Source organism: Somniosus microcephalus, chromosome 22, assembly GCF_052327205.1.
Source record: "Somniosus microcephalus isolate GS21.2 chromosome 22, FLI_Smic_1.0, whole genome shotgun sequence".
NCBI lineage: Eukaryota > Metazoa > Chordata > Chondrichthyes > Squaliformes > Somniosidae > Somniosus > Somniosus microcephalus.
The window spans coordinates 56,158,938-56,173,176 of record NC_141008.1 but is presented as its reverse complement, the minus strand read 5'-3'; the positions used below and the strand labels follow the sequence as shown (position 1 = coordinate 56,173,176).

General features: G+C 44.4%; 1 protein-coding gene across 1 annotated transcript in view; it reads left to right on the top strand.

Moving 5' to 3' along the window:
* The window catches only part of akap1b (A kinase (PRKA) anchor protein 1b), a 62,632-nt gene extending 48,712 nt beyond the window's left edge, over window positions 1-13,920 (top strand). The window contains exons 5-11 of the mRNA XM_085964795.1: window positions 186-310; window positions 2,049-2,228; window positions 4,556-4,704; window positions 6,679-6,746; window positions 9,257-9,330; window positions 11,393-11,455; window positions 13,457-13,920. Coding sequence (XP_085820921.1) covers window positions 186-310; window positions 2,049-2,228; window positions 4,556-4,704; window positions 6,679-6,746; window positions 9,257-9,330; window positions 11,393-11,455; window positions 13,457-13,519 — 722 coding nt within the window. The 3' untranslated portion in view covers window positions 13,520-13,920. The remainder of the gene's footprint in view (window positions 1-185; window positions 311-2,048; window positions 2,229-4,555; window positions 4,705-6,678; window positions 6,747-9,256; window positions 9,331-11,392; window positions 11,456-13,456) is intronic.
* The last annotated feature ends 319 nt before the right edge of the window (window positions 13,921-14,239 follow it).

The window sequence follows — 14,239 nt, the reverse complement described above, 5'->3', positions numbered from 1 at the left end:
TTCCCGCCCCAAAGCTGTCTGGTATTTTGTTTGGGACCTTGCAGTGCGTAGATTGGCTGTCACATTTGCCTATATATGACTAGACTTCAAAAAGTAATTCATCGGTTCTAAAGCACTTTGGGACGTCCTGAGGGCATGATTCACTGTTAATGTGTTTAAATTCAATTGTTTCTTTTGCTAAACAGGTAATCAACAACAGGTGGACAAAGCACTTAACCTGATCGGAAAGAAATTTAAAGAGCTGGATCTCACGAATCTATATGCTCCTCCTCCTTCTCTGGCACTACCTTCATTACCCATAACTTCATGGGTAAGGATTATGTGGTATTTATGCTGGTTATGCGAGTTATTTCACTAATTTTGGTTGTACTAAAGCTCAGTTCCTGTTAATGTTTTGCTTTTTGACAATTTGTAGTGGATTCTCGTGCTGTCTTTCAGATGTTTTTTGCACCCCTGCTGATGGATTAGAGACAATGTTCCCTGTAATTTTGTTTTGGCGCGCGGCCCATTCAAATTTTTGCACATCCATGGTTTCTTGCGTTGAAAAGCCGGTGCGGGACCTCCAGACTGCTGAGTGGCCATGCAGCTTAGCGGGAATCTTGATTAGAGAGTCCTTAAAGGCTCTAATTCATTGCATTTAAGCCTGTTTTGTGTCAGATGAGATAGCAGAGGCTCTGATCACAAATTTTCAATCCGCAAATATTCAAATTGTACCAGGATGGAACACCCCTTTTCAAGAAGAAATATAAACTGGGTAACTCTGTCTGTCGTAGGCAAGCTCTGAATACATCATTCAAAATCAAATTAGTGAGCATTTAGAAATGCATGGAATAATTTTAGAATAGCCAGCATGGATTTGTTAAAGATGAGTCGTGCTTGAAGTTTTAAGTGTCTCTACAGGGCATGTATATATTAGATGTTTGTGTGTGTGGTTTAATCACAAGGCATTTGAGATGTGACTAGGTTGTTCCAAGTGTGGTAGGTGAAGGAACTTGGCAGCATGGATAGAAAGTTGGGTATTGGGGAAACGCAGGGTTACGCTTTTCAGTGTTGTGCAGATTGGCGAAGGTAATGCATTCGTTCAGCCTCTGGTCAGTGCTTCTGTATCCTTTTACAGATAACGTTTCCTATGTCCAAATGATTATCCGATTTGCTGCCAACTCAAAAATAGGGGGTCTGCCAAATGATGAGGACTTAAAAGATTTCAGAAGGACGTGGGTTGGTGGAATGGACAGCCAGCTGCTGTTACCTCCTGCAGTTCTATGGTGTGGGCGTACAATACAAAATGGACCATAAATTTGCAATCCCGTGGCTTCTGAGCGTGGATGGCTAGTGTGCGAATTGTCGGGAGGGGGGAGGACTCGTGCTGCTTGATTTCAGCTTACTTGGTGGCATAGCAGAGGGACTTGTACTGTTGCCTCTAAAGTGGTCGGAGCTTGTGGAAACTACAACATGAAAGTTGATTCTGTGGAGTAAACTGAAGTTCTGCAGTATCCAGTAAACTGTCGCAAGAGCGCTCCAAAGGCTTCCAGACCAGGTGACCGATGCAATTATTAGGTGGAGGAGTGTGAGGAAGTAAATTTTGGGAGTAAATGCAAGGAATGGGAACATACTTGGCAGAAAGCTTGTTTGGCTGTGTTGGAAACCCTTGTATTCATCTAATTTTAGAACGGTTGTTCTGACTCGTATTGGCTGTAATGTTGCAGAAATTAACTATCTGAAATAATGTAACCAATGAAACCACTTAAATCAGTAAGAGACAGGACCAGTAAATGTCACCATTCAGTGGCAGGCACTCTTAAAAGCTTCTTGGCAGGGGACTGTCTCAAATGTGCACTGTTAAAAGGTCGCTTGCTGTGGCACAGCTTTCTGAAGGTCACTTGTCGAGTGAATTATTGGACTTTTTAAATTGTAGGTTTAAGTTGCAGACAACTTTATATCTTGCCTGAGCCTGGAATAAAAACCTTTCTTTAAAAAAAGATGTGTAAATGTACTTGGATTGACCTGGAATTTTAGCGTCTAATTAAAATTAACTTTGTCTTCCACAGCTCATGCTTCCAGATGGCGTGACGGTTGAAGTGCTGGTGGTGAATATAGTCAATGCCGGGCACATGTTTGTGCAGCAGCACACACACCCTACGTGCCACGTACTCCGCAACATGGATCAGCAAATGTTTCTCCTTTACTCTCAGCCAGGAATCCCAACACTAACGCCTCCATTAGAAGTTAAGTGTTTCTAGTCTGCGTTAGCCAATGAATTAATCTGTATTTGGAGTGAAATGTTTTAATTTTATTTATTCGTTCATGGGATGTGGGCGTCGCTGGCAAGGCCGGCATTGATTGCCCATCCCTAATTGCCCTGGAGGAGATGGTGAGCCACCGCTTTGAACTGCTGCAGTCCGTGTGGTGAAGGTACTGCTAACTTTGTCGTAGCAGTTTGGTACAACTGAGTAGCTTGCTGGGCCATTTCAGAGGTCAGTTAAGAGTCAACCACGTTGCTGTGGGTCTGGAGTCACATATCAGCCAGACCAGGCAAGGACGGCAGATTTCTCTCCCTAAAAGGACATTAATGAACCAGATGGGTTTTTACGACAATCCGGTAGTTACATGGCTCACCGTTACTGATTTTAGCACTTCAATTCCAGATTTATTTAATTAACTGAATTTAACTTCCCCAGCTGCCGTGTTGAGATTTGAACTTTGGATCATTAGTCTAGGCCTCTGGAGTACTAGTCTAGAACTCTGGATCATTAGTCTAGGCCTCTGGAGTACTAGTCCAGTAACCTAATCCCTATGCTACCGTGCCCCTATTCCCAAGTACAGGAGCGCATGTTCTAGCAAGCGCAGTACCTGTTTCTTGCATCCTTTGCCTTTCTCTTCCTCTCTTCCCTAACACCTATATGGATCAAATGGGTCCAATGCCTCCCCACAGTCAATCCCACTTCTCAACGGGTATTGTCATTGATTCAGTTATTTTTTTTTCCCCAAGTTGATGCTTGATTCAGAATCGACTACTTTTTCTGACAGTCTTTGCTAACTGAGCTAATCAAGTCAAACGGCTCAACGGTGTTCAAACTTGGCTACACTTGAAGGTGGGCGAGCTCTCACTTTCTCGTCTGGTTGCAAGATGGAATAAACAGCATGACACTCGATCTGATCAGTAGGGAGGGAAGGAACAAGTATTGTACCTAACGTATGTCATGTATATAACACTGGGTAACAATCGGATGCCAGCTACAGCTTCCACCTCCCTCTACGCTGATGGTGCTGAGGCCAATTGTAGCACACCACCTGTTGCTGTAACTGAGCAGTTGGCGGCCACCTAGAACCTTCCCATTCTGTGGGTCAGTACCTCACCATGTGGAGCTTTCGTATACTGTGTAGCAGAGTCCCCCCGATTCCATATTTAGCTGGATTTGTATCTGGGCCTAACACCGGCTTTGAACCTAATTCTGTGGTCTTTGATTTGTAGAAAATTATCCACCAGAAGAACTTAACAACAATTTACTTCTCCAACATCCATTTCTTCAACTTGCTTCCCCATAACCCTCCCTCTAATGGCTTGCTTTATACTCTCCCAACAACTCATTGTTGCAGTGTGCTGATTTTATATCCAACTCTTGACCTGGCTGTTGATGTAGTAAAGAATGGCCTGCTTAGAAAGGGAATACATTTGTTTAGCCATTGATCAGTGCAGAGTTCAACTGCCAGACTCCGCATCCAGCATTCCAGTACATTATCCGGCATCCTTATCAAGCGCAATAGGTTTGCGAAACTGAGTATGGAAAGCGAGCCAGCTGTGTGGATTTTTAAATTTTTCAAATGATTTAAAAAAAAAAAAAAAACCACCCAACTATTCTCTGGCAGTGAGCAGCACTGGCTGTCCATCCCTAGAATAACGTCTTTGTCCAGTTTAGAAGACCTTGAGTCAACCACCTAGTGTGGAACTAATTGCACACAGGCCAGACCAGGTAGAGATTCTCTTCCCTGACAGACTTTGGTGAACTAGGGTGGGAGGTGGCTCATGTGGAGTGTTAAGCACCGGCATGGGCCAGTTGGGCCAAATGGCCTGTTTCTATGCTGTAATTCTATATAGTTGGGTTTTGACAATCTATTTTCTGGTACTAGCCCACAAATACCAATTTTACTGAATTCAGTCTTGCAACTTTGCAAGGTGGGATTTGCTCGTCCGGTGCCATCACCACTAGATACAAGAATGTCAGAATTAGGAGCAGGAGTGGGCCATACAGCCCCTAGAGCCTGCTCTGCCATTCAATAAGATCATGGCTGATCTTTGACCTCAACTCCACTTTCCTGCCCGATCCCCATCTCCCTTGATTCCCCTAGTGTCAAAATCTATCGATCTCAGCCGTGAATATACTCAATAACTCAGCATCCACAGCGCTTTGGGGCAGAGAATTCCAAAGATTCACCCTTCGGACTGCCTTGTCCATTGAAGCTGAAGCACAGCAGCTTCCTGAACCAAATATATTTATTATTGCTAGCGCTAAGGTGATGCAAAAAAGAACTTGTGCCTCTTTTCACTCCTACAGTTGGAATAATCTGTGCAGCTCCTGCAGTAGATGGCGCCTGGTGGCGAGCGCAAGTTGTTGCCTACTTTAAAGAAACGAATGAAGTTGAAATCCGATACGTTGATTACGGTGGCTATGAACGAGTTAAAATTGAGGCACTACGGCAAATCAGGTAATGTACCTGCTCCTCAACAGTTTAAGCATGCAGCTTAACTCGCAGTAAACCAGTGCTGTAGAAAATGTAGAATCCCAAGCGTATGAATGAACTGGTGAAAGTTTACAACAGTATCCTGATGGCCCTAAATGGGTATAGTAATCCTCCCTCTTCGGGGGGGGTGGGGTTCCAAGGGGAAGGTAGGTTGTGGAGTACTTAAAAGGGGAATGAGTTGAGCTAAAGATGCTTGCCGTAAATTTGAAGTTCAGGAGCGCTCTCTTTTGCCCATTTATAGACACTGTTCAGCCTGAACACTCAAATCAAATCAAATCAAATCAAATCAACTGTTATTGTCATTGTTAGTGCACAAGTGCAGTACAACGAAATGTAGGCTTGCGGCTCCCGAGAGTGTACATTTAGATTAAGACATTTAAACATTCAACATACATTTGGCTTGTAATACATTAACATAAACATAACCATAATAAAGTGCATTGGCAGATGTGCAGGCTTTAGAGTTTATTTGTGGAGTTCAGTAGGATGACAGCCCTGGGAAAGAAGCTGTTCCTAAATCTGGCCGTACGGGTGCGAATGCATCTGTAGCGTCTCCCAGATGGCAGGAGGGCGAACAGACTGTGGCTGGGGTGGGTAGGGTCTTTGATGATGGACCGTGACCTCCGTAAACAGCGTTTCTGGTATATGTGCTCTATGGTCGGTAGCCGGGTAGGTGCTAATAATTGAGGAGCAACCTCCTTTTTGTGTCCTGCAGCATCTCCAGTGCAAACAGGAGGGGGGGTGGGGGGGTCTGACTTTAAACTGGCCTGGATACTGCTCCAGAGCTGCCTGACCCAGGAAACCACAGCGCAGGCCGCATCTGCAGCCTGGATTCTCTCATCCTGGCAGCGCTCCAGCCGGATTTGAAGTCTCGTGACCCACCAGCTGTTGGCGGTGGAACCACCCCAGGGAGCTTCCTAGTGCTACCATCACCAGAGCAGAAGAGGTGACCCCCTACTTGGTCTCTATACGGGAGAAAATTACCTCCTTTTGAATTAATGGCAAGTTGCATTTTCTTTTAACAGCAGTAGGAGGAACATCCCAAGATTCTTGGGAAGGGATTCCAGAGGTAACTGGACAGGAAAGCGAAGCCGTTGCTGGAGATGCTTTGGCTACAATCAGATGGGCAAGAGTAGAACCAAGCGAGGGCAGCCCCACTGAGCTGTGCAATGGAGGGAAGGCTACAGAGTGGTCAAGGAGGGCGAGATGGGGTAATGCACCACCATCGCAGAGGATGTCATTTGTGACCTTGATCAGGCCATTTCAGTGCTGTGGAAATGCCAGAAACGTGATTTGAAGAGGTTCGAACCTCACCTGTGAGCAAGGGCATCAAAGGTGGGGTTGAGGGAGTGGTTGAGCAAATCGATGGCTATAAAAGTATTGTAGCGAATGGAAGGACAAATGGCTAGGCAGTTGGGAGTTTGAAGGTGGGTTGTAAGTGTGTTTGTTTTTTCAGGGTGGCTGCAGAAAGAAGTGGGGTTAGGTGGGGGCGGCAGCTGTAGGTGTGATACAAGGAAGTGCTCGGAGATGGCCTTGTCTATGATGGACTGTGGGAGTAGTGAGGCCACCAAACTGGTAAGTTTGAAGGGGGGGGGGGTGACTAGGGAGGAGAGCCTTGTGGAGGGAGAGGTCTAGGAAGGGTAGGAGAGTTGTGAATCCTGTGGATCCTTGTCCTCTCAGCAAGACTAGCTTACACCTACCTAAAAGGAATGGCTTTATTGCAGGAAATGTTTTTTTTTTATTGATGTACAGCTGAAGCGGTAACAAGTTCATCTGCAAACAACTCGACCGATGAACAGAAATCTTGTCAATCCCTCCCTTAAAAGAACCTTTCAAGCTTTTACATTCAGGATGCTATAGGAATGCAGGTTGTGTGCGTTGAATAGCCTTTCTGTATATTCTACCTGTCTGAACCTTTTTCTTTGTATATATCAACAGGTCTGACTTTGTATCACTACCGTTCCAAGGGACGGAGGTCCTGCTGGACAATATAATGCCTCTCCCAGGTAAGCGATCTATGCCAGGTGTTCCAAAGTTATACTGCAAGGTCATCTTAAATTGAGAGTTCAGGATGCCAGCATGTAGAAGCATGTACTTGACAGCCCTCTAAAGCTATCACTATGGCAGATTATAGGTCTGCTGTAACTCTGATCTAGGAATATATAGGGTTAAAATTCTTAAATGTTAACCTTCCAGCAAGACCTTGGAAATATGCAGAATGAAACTGGCTCAAATCCATATTTACAGAGATTTTTTTTTTTAAACTGCTATCCCAGTGGCTCGGCTGGTCATACAGAAGATCTCTGGTTTTGTTCTAAGTTATCTGATCTCTGCCAAGCTGGTTGTAAATTCACCTTTGCACCTCTAGATTCTGAAGGGGGACAATTGGCCAAAGTTTTTCACTTGGAGGGGTGTGAATCTTTGGAATTCTTTACCCCAAAGGGCTGTGGATGCTGAGTCATTGAGTATCTTCAAGGCTGAGATCGTTAGATTTTCGGACTCTAGGGGAATCAAGGGATGTGGCGATCGGGCGGGAAAGTGGAGTTGAGGTAGAAGATCGGCCATGATCTTATTGAATGGCAGAGCAGGCTCGAGGGGCCGAATGGCCGACGACTCCTAATTCTTTTTTTCACCTGAAGCCACTGGTTCATGCTGCCATATGATTCCAGTTGCCCTCTGGTAAACCACCGCGCCCCCCCCCCCCCCCCGCAAGTGGGCATTCTTCATGTAAACGCAGATGACCAGTATTCGTAGGTTATCTGACTGACTCCTGCTCCTAATCAAGTTCTGATGTTCCTGCTCCTGATTGCTATCCAGTGATTCTTGCTGTGTGTGGGGTGGGTGGGTGTGGTTTTTGGATGTGGACAGCGTAGGGCTGTGTTCGATGCATCCCAATCGACACATGTTCACTGTGCAGACTTTAATCAAGAATATAACCACTCGGGCAAGGTTCGGCAGAATGCTGAGGGAACTGTACCCATTCAGGAATAGAAGAGAAAATTGGCAAACTTCAGCTACTGCTATTCAGTGAGATTACTTAAAATGATATTGGCTTTGAAATGCATTTTTAACTTATTCACAGTGCTTTTCAAACCTGGTATAAAGAGGGGCAGCAACCAGAGAAGTGTGAGCTTAACTCATGGCCAAAAAAACCAGCTGCTTGAACTAGACTTGCTCTCTGAAATTCTTGAATAGACAGGTGAATTTTTTGGAGCCAGCTTCTATGATGGGGACAGATTTCCCCACAAATGGCTTTGCCTGGCAATTGATGACTTTGCTGGCACCTGGAATGGTGCGTTTGGACCTACATTGTGCTGCACCACCGCAGAATATTTTTTAAATCGGGGCGGGTACAAGGATTGCGTTTTGACGTTTCCTGTCTAAATTGGTGACAAACTAGATTGTGCCCATCTGGCCCAAAGATCTTCGGATTCCATTAAGCCTGTCCCCATTGCATCGGGCGTTCTAGCTTTTGTCCCTTGGCGCTAGATAAAGTTCAAATCTATGTTCTGTTAATTTGTGTGTACCTCAGGATGCTGATACCAAGTGTTCTGATTTGTGCTTTATCCACCAATGCGACAACAGTGCTGAGATCAGTCCTTTCCAAACCCTCGGGCCCACAACAGTCAAACAAGGCAAACCAGTCAATAAATGCACGTGGGACTGAGGTGCCATGGCTATGTCTCCATACAGTGCTGTTTGACCATGCTTGAATGAGATGCTAAATTAATATTTAACTACATCTTGCACTGCAATCTGCTTAATGAGCTTGTGTATTCACAACAAATCTTTTCTGCACAGCAAATCTTTAAACTTCCTAAGTTTTCACTCCACGGTGTGGTGGTTGTACAGTCTCATTGCTCTCCTCCACTGCTTGATGGGGAAATACGTTAATGGTCCCACTAATTAGGTCTACAGTTGTTAAAATGTTAGTGTAGTATTCATACCCTCATTAGAAATATAAATTGTAGGGAACTTAAAATCATAGAATCATTAGAAATTTACAGCACAGAAGGAGGCTATTCAGCCCATCTTGTCCGTGCCGGCCGACAAAGCCATCCACCCTCCTCCCACTTTCCAGCTCTTGGTTCGTAGCCCTGTAGGTTACGGCACTTCAAGTGCATATCCAATTACTTTTTTAATGTGATGAGGGTCTCAACCTCTACCACCCTTTCAGGCAGAGTTCCAGACCCCCACCACTCTCTGGGTGAAACAATTTCTCCTCTACTCCCATCTAAACTTACTTTAAATCTCTGCCCCCTGGCTATTGACCCTTCTGCTAAGGGAAATAGGTCCTTCCTATCTAGGCCCCTCATCATTTTATACACCTCAATTAGGTTCCCCTTCAGCCTCCTCTGTTCCAAAGTTCATTGAACTTTATACATGGCCCTCAAATCCACATTTGCCCGATCGACTGCTGACTTTTTTTTTAAAGTGCTGTGATGGCTTGATGCATAAACCAACTTGAATATGTCAGATTAAAAGCTGTGGTCTTTAACTTTTCTATGCTGTACAGGTGAGGACCACTTCTCGGAAGAAGCAAACACAGCAATGGATGAAATGACGCGTGGTGCAGCTTTGCTTGCCCAGGTAAGATGTGCTCTGAAAGTGGTGCTTGCTAACTCTTCAAATGTGTGGTATTGGTTTTTGTACTTTTCAAAGTGAGAGGAGCTAGTGTTGTGGATTGGAATGGTTTCCATTTTTGGGCGCACTGTTGATATCCAGGTTCGATGTACAGGAAACTTTGTGATATCCGGCACCGACGGGACCGAACTGTTGCCGATTTATCAAAACTGCCGGACAAACCAGCGTTAATGTTGAAGCATACGGAGATTTGCAGCTCCGTATCTGGCAACAAACACTGTTGCTTAGCAACAGCTGCTAAACAGTCGGCAGTACCTTGGAAGCGTCTCTGTAGCTTAGCAACAGCTTCAGAGAGACTTTGCAGAGCCTGACTGTTGGGGGGGAAAAAAAAGCCACGAGAAGAAAAGAAACCTAACAAAACGGCTCCTGATTTCGGCCGGTCGATCGAGGTTTCCGGACATACAACCTCCGGATAAACCAAAGTTTCCTGTAGCATGGTTAGATACAGAGTAAGGCCCTCCGCAACAGTGTGCCTTGCCCCAACTTCAATGTGATGTTTTCCTACCGACTAACTATTTTAATTGCCCATTAATGCTGAATTAGGGGTAACTTGTGCTACTAGGCCGTGCCCAGTAGACACTATTGGGACTCATGTCAGGCCTTTTACCCCCATTCATTCCATTACTCTGGACTGGGTTCTGGAGCTGCAAGGTTGAACCTTGCTGAATTTTCACCCTCTGGTCACTCCAATTCTCTATTAGTGTGATGAATTTTGCCATGGTCGTTGGACTTGTTATATGTCTAGTTGAAGGAGGGGGGAAATGTAGCTCAGCAAATTAGACTGGACAGAAAATCCTAAACGGGAATCTGACTAATTGGCCACAGTAAGAATAAAGGTGAACATTGGGGAACTCATGAGTGATCGGACTGCATATCCAAGTGAGCCATGTCCTGAAATCATTTCTGTCCAGTAAGTTGTCCCCTGCAAGATATAACTTTGTTCCAACCCCTTGCCCTGATGGCTCAGTTGGTGTATCACAAACCTAGACGAGAAGGTGTCTAACTCAATTCCTGGTCCTTACTCAGCTGACTGGTTTCAGCTGGTCTGGTCATAGGACCTACTGTAATTGGCCTCCATTTCTCTGGACTTGGAGGGTTTCTACTATATTTATTTGATAGGGTAAAACTATTTCCTCTAACGGGGGAGTCCAGAACAAGGGGCACAACCTTCAAATTAGAGCCGGGCCATTCAGGGGTGATGTCTGGGAGCACTTCACACAAAGGGTGGTGGAAATCTGGAACACTGAAAGCTGGTCAAGCGAGGTCAATTGAAAATTTAAAAACTGAGATTTTTGTTGGGTGAGGGTATTGAGGGATATGGAACCACGGCTGGTGAATGGAGTTGAGGTACAGATCAGCCACGATCTAATTGAATGGTACAACCAGCTCAAGGGGCTGAATGTTCCTGATCCTGGGTTCCTGTTCATCAATCCTGTTTTTCTTTTATGGGGGTGCAAGGGGAGGGCATGGTTAGACCTGGCTGTCCTTGCACCCAAATGTCGATGCCCATATGAAGGGTAGCTGTGGGTGAGGTAGCTAAGAGCTGCTAGTGATTATGGGACTGTACACCAGCAGGAAGAGTCTGGGCTCCAGGAAAAAATTGGACATTACTATTCTCCTTGATCTGTGCTGGGGTAGGCAGTCTTGGCCAAGACAGTAGGTGCAGTCTTGGCCAAGACAGTAGGGGCACTACTGCTGGCCAAAGTTTCTGGGCTGTCCAGAGAAGGCGGCTTACACCAGAAGTGCATATATTGAAATTATTTGGTGTGATTTACTGCTTTCTCCTGCCCCCAAAAGCCTGGTAGCTTAACCCTCGCTACTTCTGAATGAACAATGACCAAAGGGGTGCTGGCACCTGTGGAACTGTTTCTCAGCATGTGAATTGCTGCCTTCAGGAGGGTAAAGGGAGAAATTTGGGGGGAAGTTATTTTTGATTAAACAAGGTCTGTCTTGTGAAGATGCAGTTTAATCACTGTTGTGGTATTGAACCTTGCTTTTCTGGTTTTAGGTAACTGGTTATGACAACAGTGGTGTGCCTCTAATACACTTGTGGAGTATAGTTGGTGATGAGGTAAGCTAGGAGCCTTGCATCTAATCTTTGGTCGTGGTGGGCAAGGCATTTCAAATGTCTTTTGTACTCTACCTGTTAAAACAACTGTAAAAGTACCTCAATTTGTCGGTGTGTATAACTGACTTGATTCTGCTGTGCACTTTCTCTATTGTCTGAACCAGCTTGGCTGATTCTGAACCAGCTTGGCTGATTTGGAGGATGTTATGATTGGCTATTTCCCTTTGTCTAGCTGCAGTGCTGCCCCTTTTCTCTTTCTCCATCCCACCCCGCCCCACCCCCCCCTCCCTCAAAGCTCATTGGACAATTGGGCTGTTTTGAGGACGAAATGCTTTTGTGCAACAAAATGTATTTGCCGGGTCTCCTAGAATATTGGTGCAAAGCAGTGCTGAGCTTCCCCCAAGTTACTCACGAGGGCAAATCAACCCAATAGTGTTTGTCCAAAGCTGAAAGTCACTTTAGGACTTGTGTTTTGGGTTACTGCGGTAAAACGGCCACAATCTGGATTGAAATCGGCATCTTGAACACTGCCACGAAGTCCAACGTGTTGTAAAATGGTCTAAGACGACCCTTAAAACCTTACCATGAACGTCTTGCACATGTCCCCTGATCTATGTACCCTCGCCTCCCCCTGCACCCGCCTCCCACTCTTTCCCATTGAGGCCATGTTTAAAATCTCTTTATTAATTCAGTTGACTAAATGTGGTGTACCAAGTTAAGTCTTCAATAAATTGCTTGCCAGGCCTTACATAATGCCTAAGAAGTTGGGCCGATCATGGAGGTCACCCCCTCTAGTACTCTAACTCGACTGTAACATCTGACTGCCGTTGATGCCCCTCTTCCTCCACCACCTTGTCTGCCAGATTATCCAAACATTTGTCACTCTTTGACTAGTTTGCCCACAAATGACTGCAGTTCAAAAAATGGGTGTGAAGTGCTTTGGGAAGCCCTGGGGGGTGAAGCACTTCTTGAAGTTCTTCCTGATGTTTTAAATTATTTCCACGAATTATTACATTCATCCTCCTCTTCTGGCTTGTTCCAGCGTTTCACACCCTGAAGGATGTTTGAGAAGTTTTTTTCTCTACTTTTCTCATTCCCTTTACACTTGTGATCTTTTTACCCCCTCTGGTAAACAGGCCACAAAAACCATCAACACGCACCAGAGCTGCACTAGTATTGCCAGACAAGTGACTTCTCAATCTTTCCCATTTAAAATTTTGAAAGAACATCTAACAATTTTGCAGACTCTCGATGGCTGAATTAGTAATGTTTGTAACAGCTTGCTTCTGAAACCTCAATTTCTAATTCTGACTATAAAAATCTGGGGGTTTTTTCAAAATAAATTAGACATATAAATTGCTTCAGAACGGGTGGTTATCATTTCCATTAGCGCACTTCTGATTTTCTGGTGAGGGTGGAATGTCAGGAAGGCGTTATCCCCTCGATAGATGGAGCTTGCTTTTCTATGGTGCTGTTCTTGTCCTCTGGACATCCCAAAGCATTTCACAGCCAATAATTATTTTTGAAGTGCTATCATCCAGTTGGCAAACAATTCAAGGAACCAATCCACGCGGTCCCAGGAAGGAATTAACCACTCCATCCGTGCCGTCATGTTTCACATTCCTTGCCCACTTAGAATCCTGACGCAATCTTCGTGCATAATTTCTAGGAAGGCATAAAGTGTTCCTTTTATCCAATTCAAACCTGTCTGTACAATAAAGGTTGAACTGTTTGACCATAAGTACTACATTCGCCTAAGAATTCAGAATTGCTCGTGCTAAAATTTGATTCATCCACTAATTTGAATGAATCCAACAAAACCACAAAATGGAAATTCAGTGTCAAAAATTGGATCAGATAATTTGAATTGAGCAACTTTGAATTGAGTAGACTATATTGCTCTACATACCTACAGCTAGAGATGCCCAGAGAACTGCATGAGCATGTCTACCAGTTCATAATGTGGGAAATACTAAAAAAAAACTTTTTCTTTCTCTTCCCAAGGTCCTGTTTTTAAACAGAATTCTAGTGGAGAAAGGACATGCACAGTGGATGGAGAACTACTAGTCTGCAGCCTGAGGCCCTTTTCTAAACTCATTTTGCACTGCATTGTAATTCAATCATTTGCTAGCTGTGCAGATGTGTATATAAGTCACTGTATTAATATTTTGTAAGATCTCACTGGAGTACATAAAGGGAACTTTTTCAAAAAAAATAATGGAATCTATAGGTAAGTGATTGTCACTCAGTTAAGTCGTGTCTGATCAATTTGATATTTAAGAGAAACAAAAAAACTTAATTGTCATTGTACAGAATAGTTTTGCTAGATTACTTGAATGGAATGATATTGTGATCAATGAACTCTTTGCTACGCGGTTGTACAGACCTGTAAAAAGTACCAAAAAAAATCTGACAGAACTGAGCTTGTGTGGTGGTTTTTTAATTATAATTTGGAGCTTCTCACAGTCTGTGTGTGTGTGTGTGTCATTTTTAGTTCACTTTTGGAGTGAGAAGCAATGTTCTCGTTAAGGTGTGCGCGCCATGCATGTGCGGTAATCTGAAAGGTCCCACGCAGGCCACTCACCGGCTTTTATATTGTAAATACCGCGCATGCCTAGAAATTTAAAGGGACCGTGCATTAAAAGAAACAGGCCGCGCAGAACAAAGGGCAGCTCACAGGGAACATTGGTGAGAAGGCACTGAGGATTAGAAATGGTTTGTTTGCCCACCTTGAATTCTTGGGCTGTTGGGCACATCATTACTGACTTTCTTTTGTCAGTTGATGGC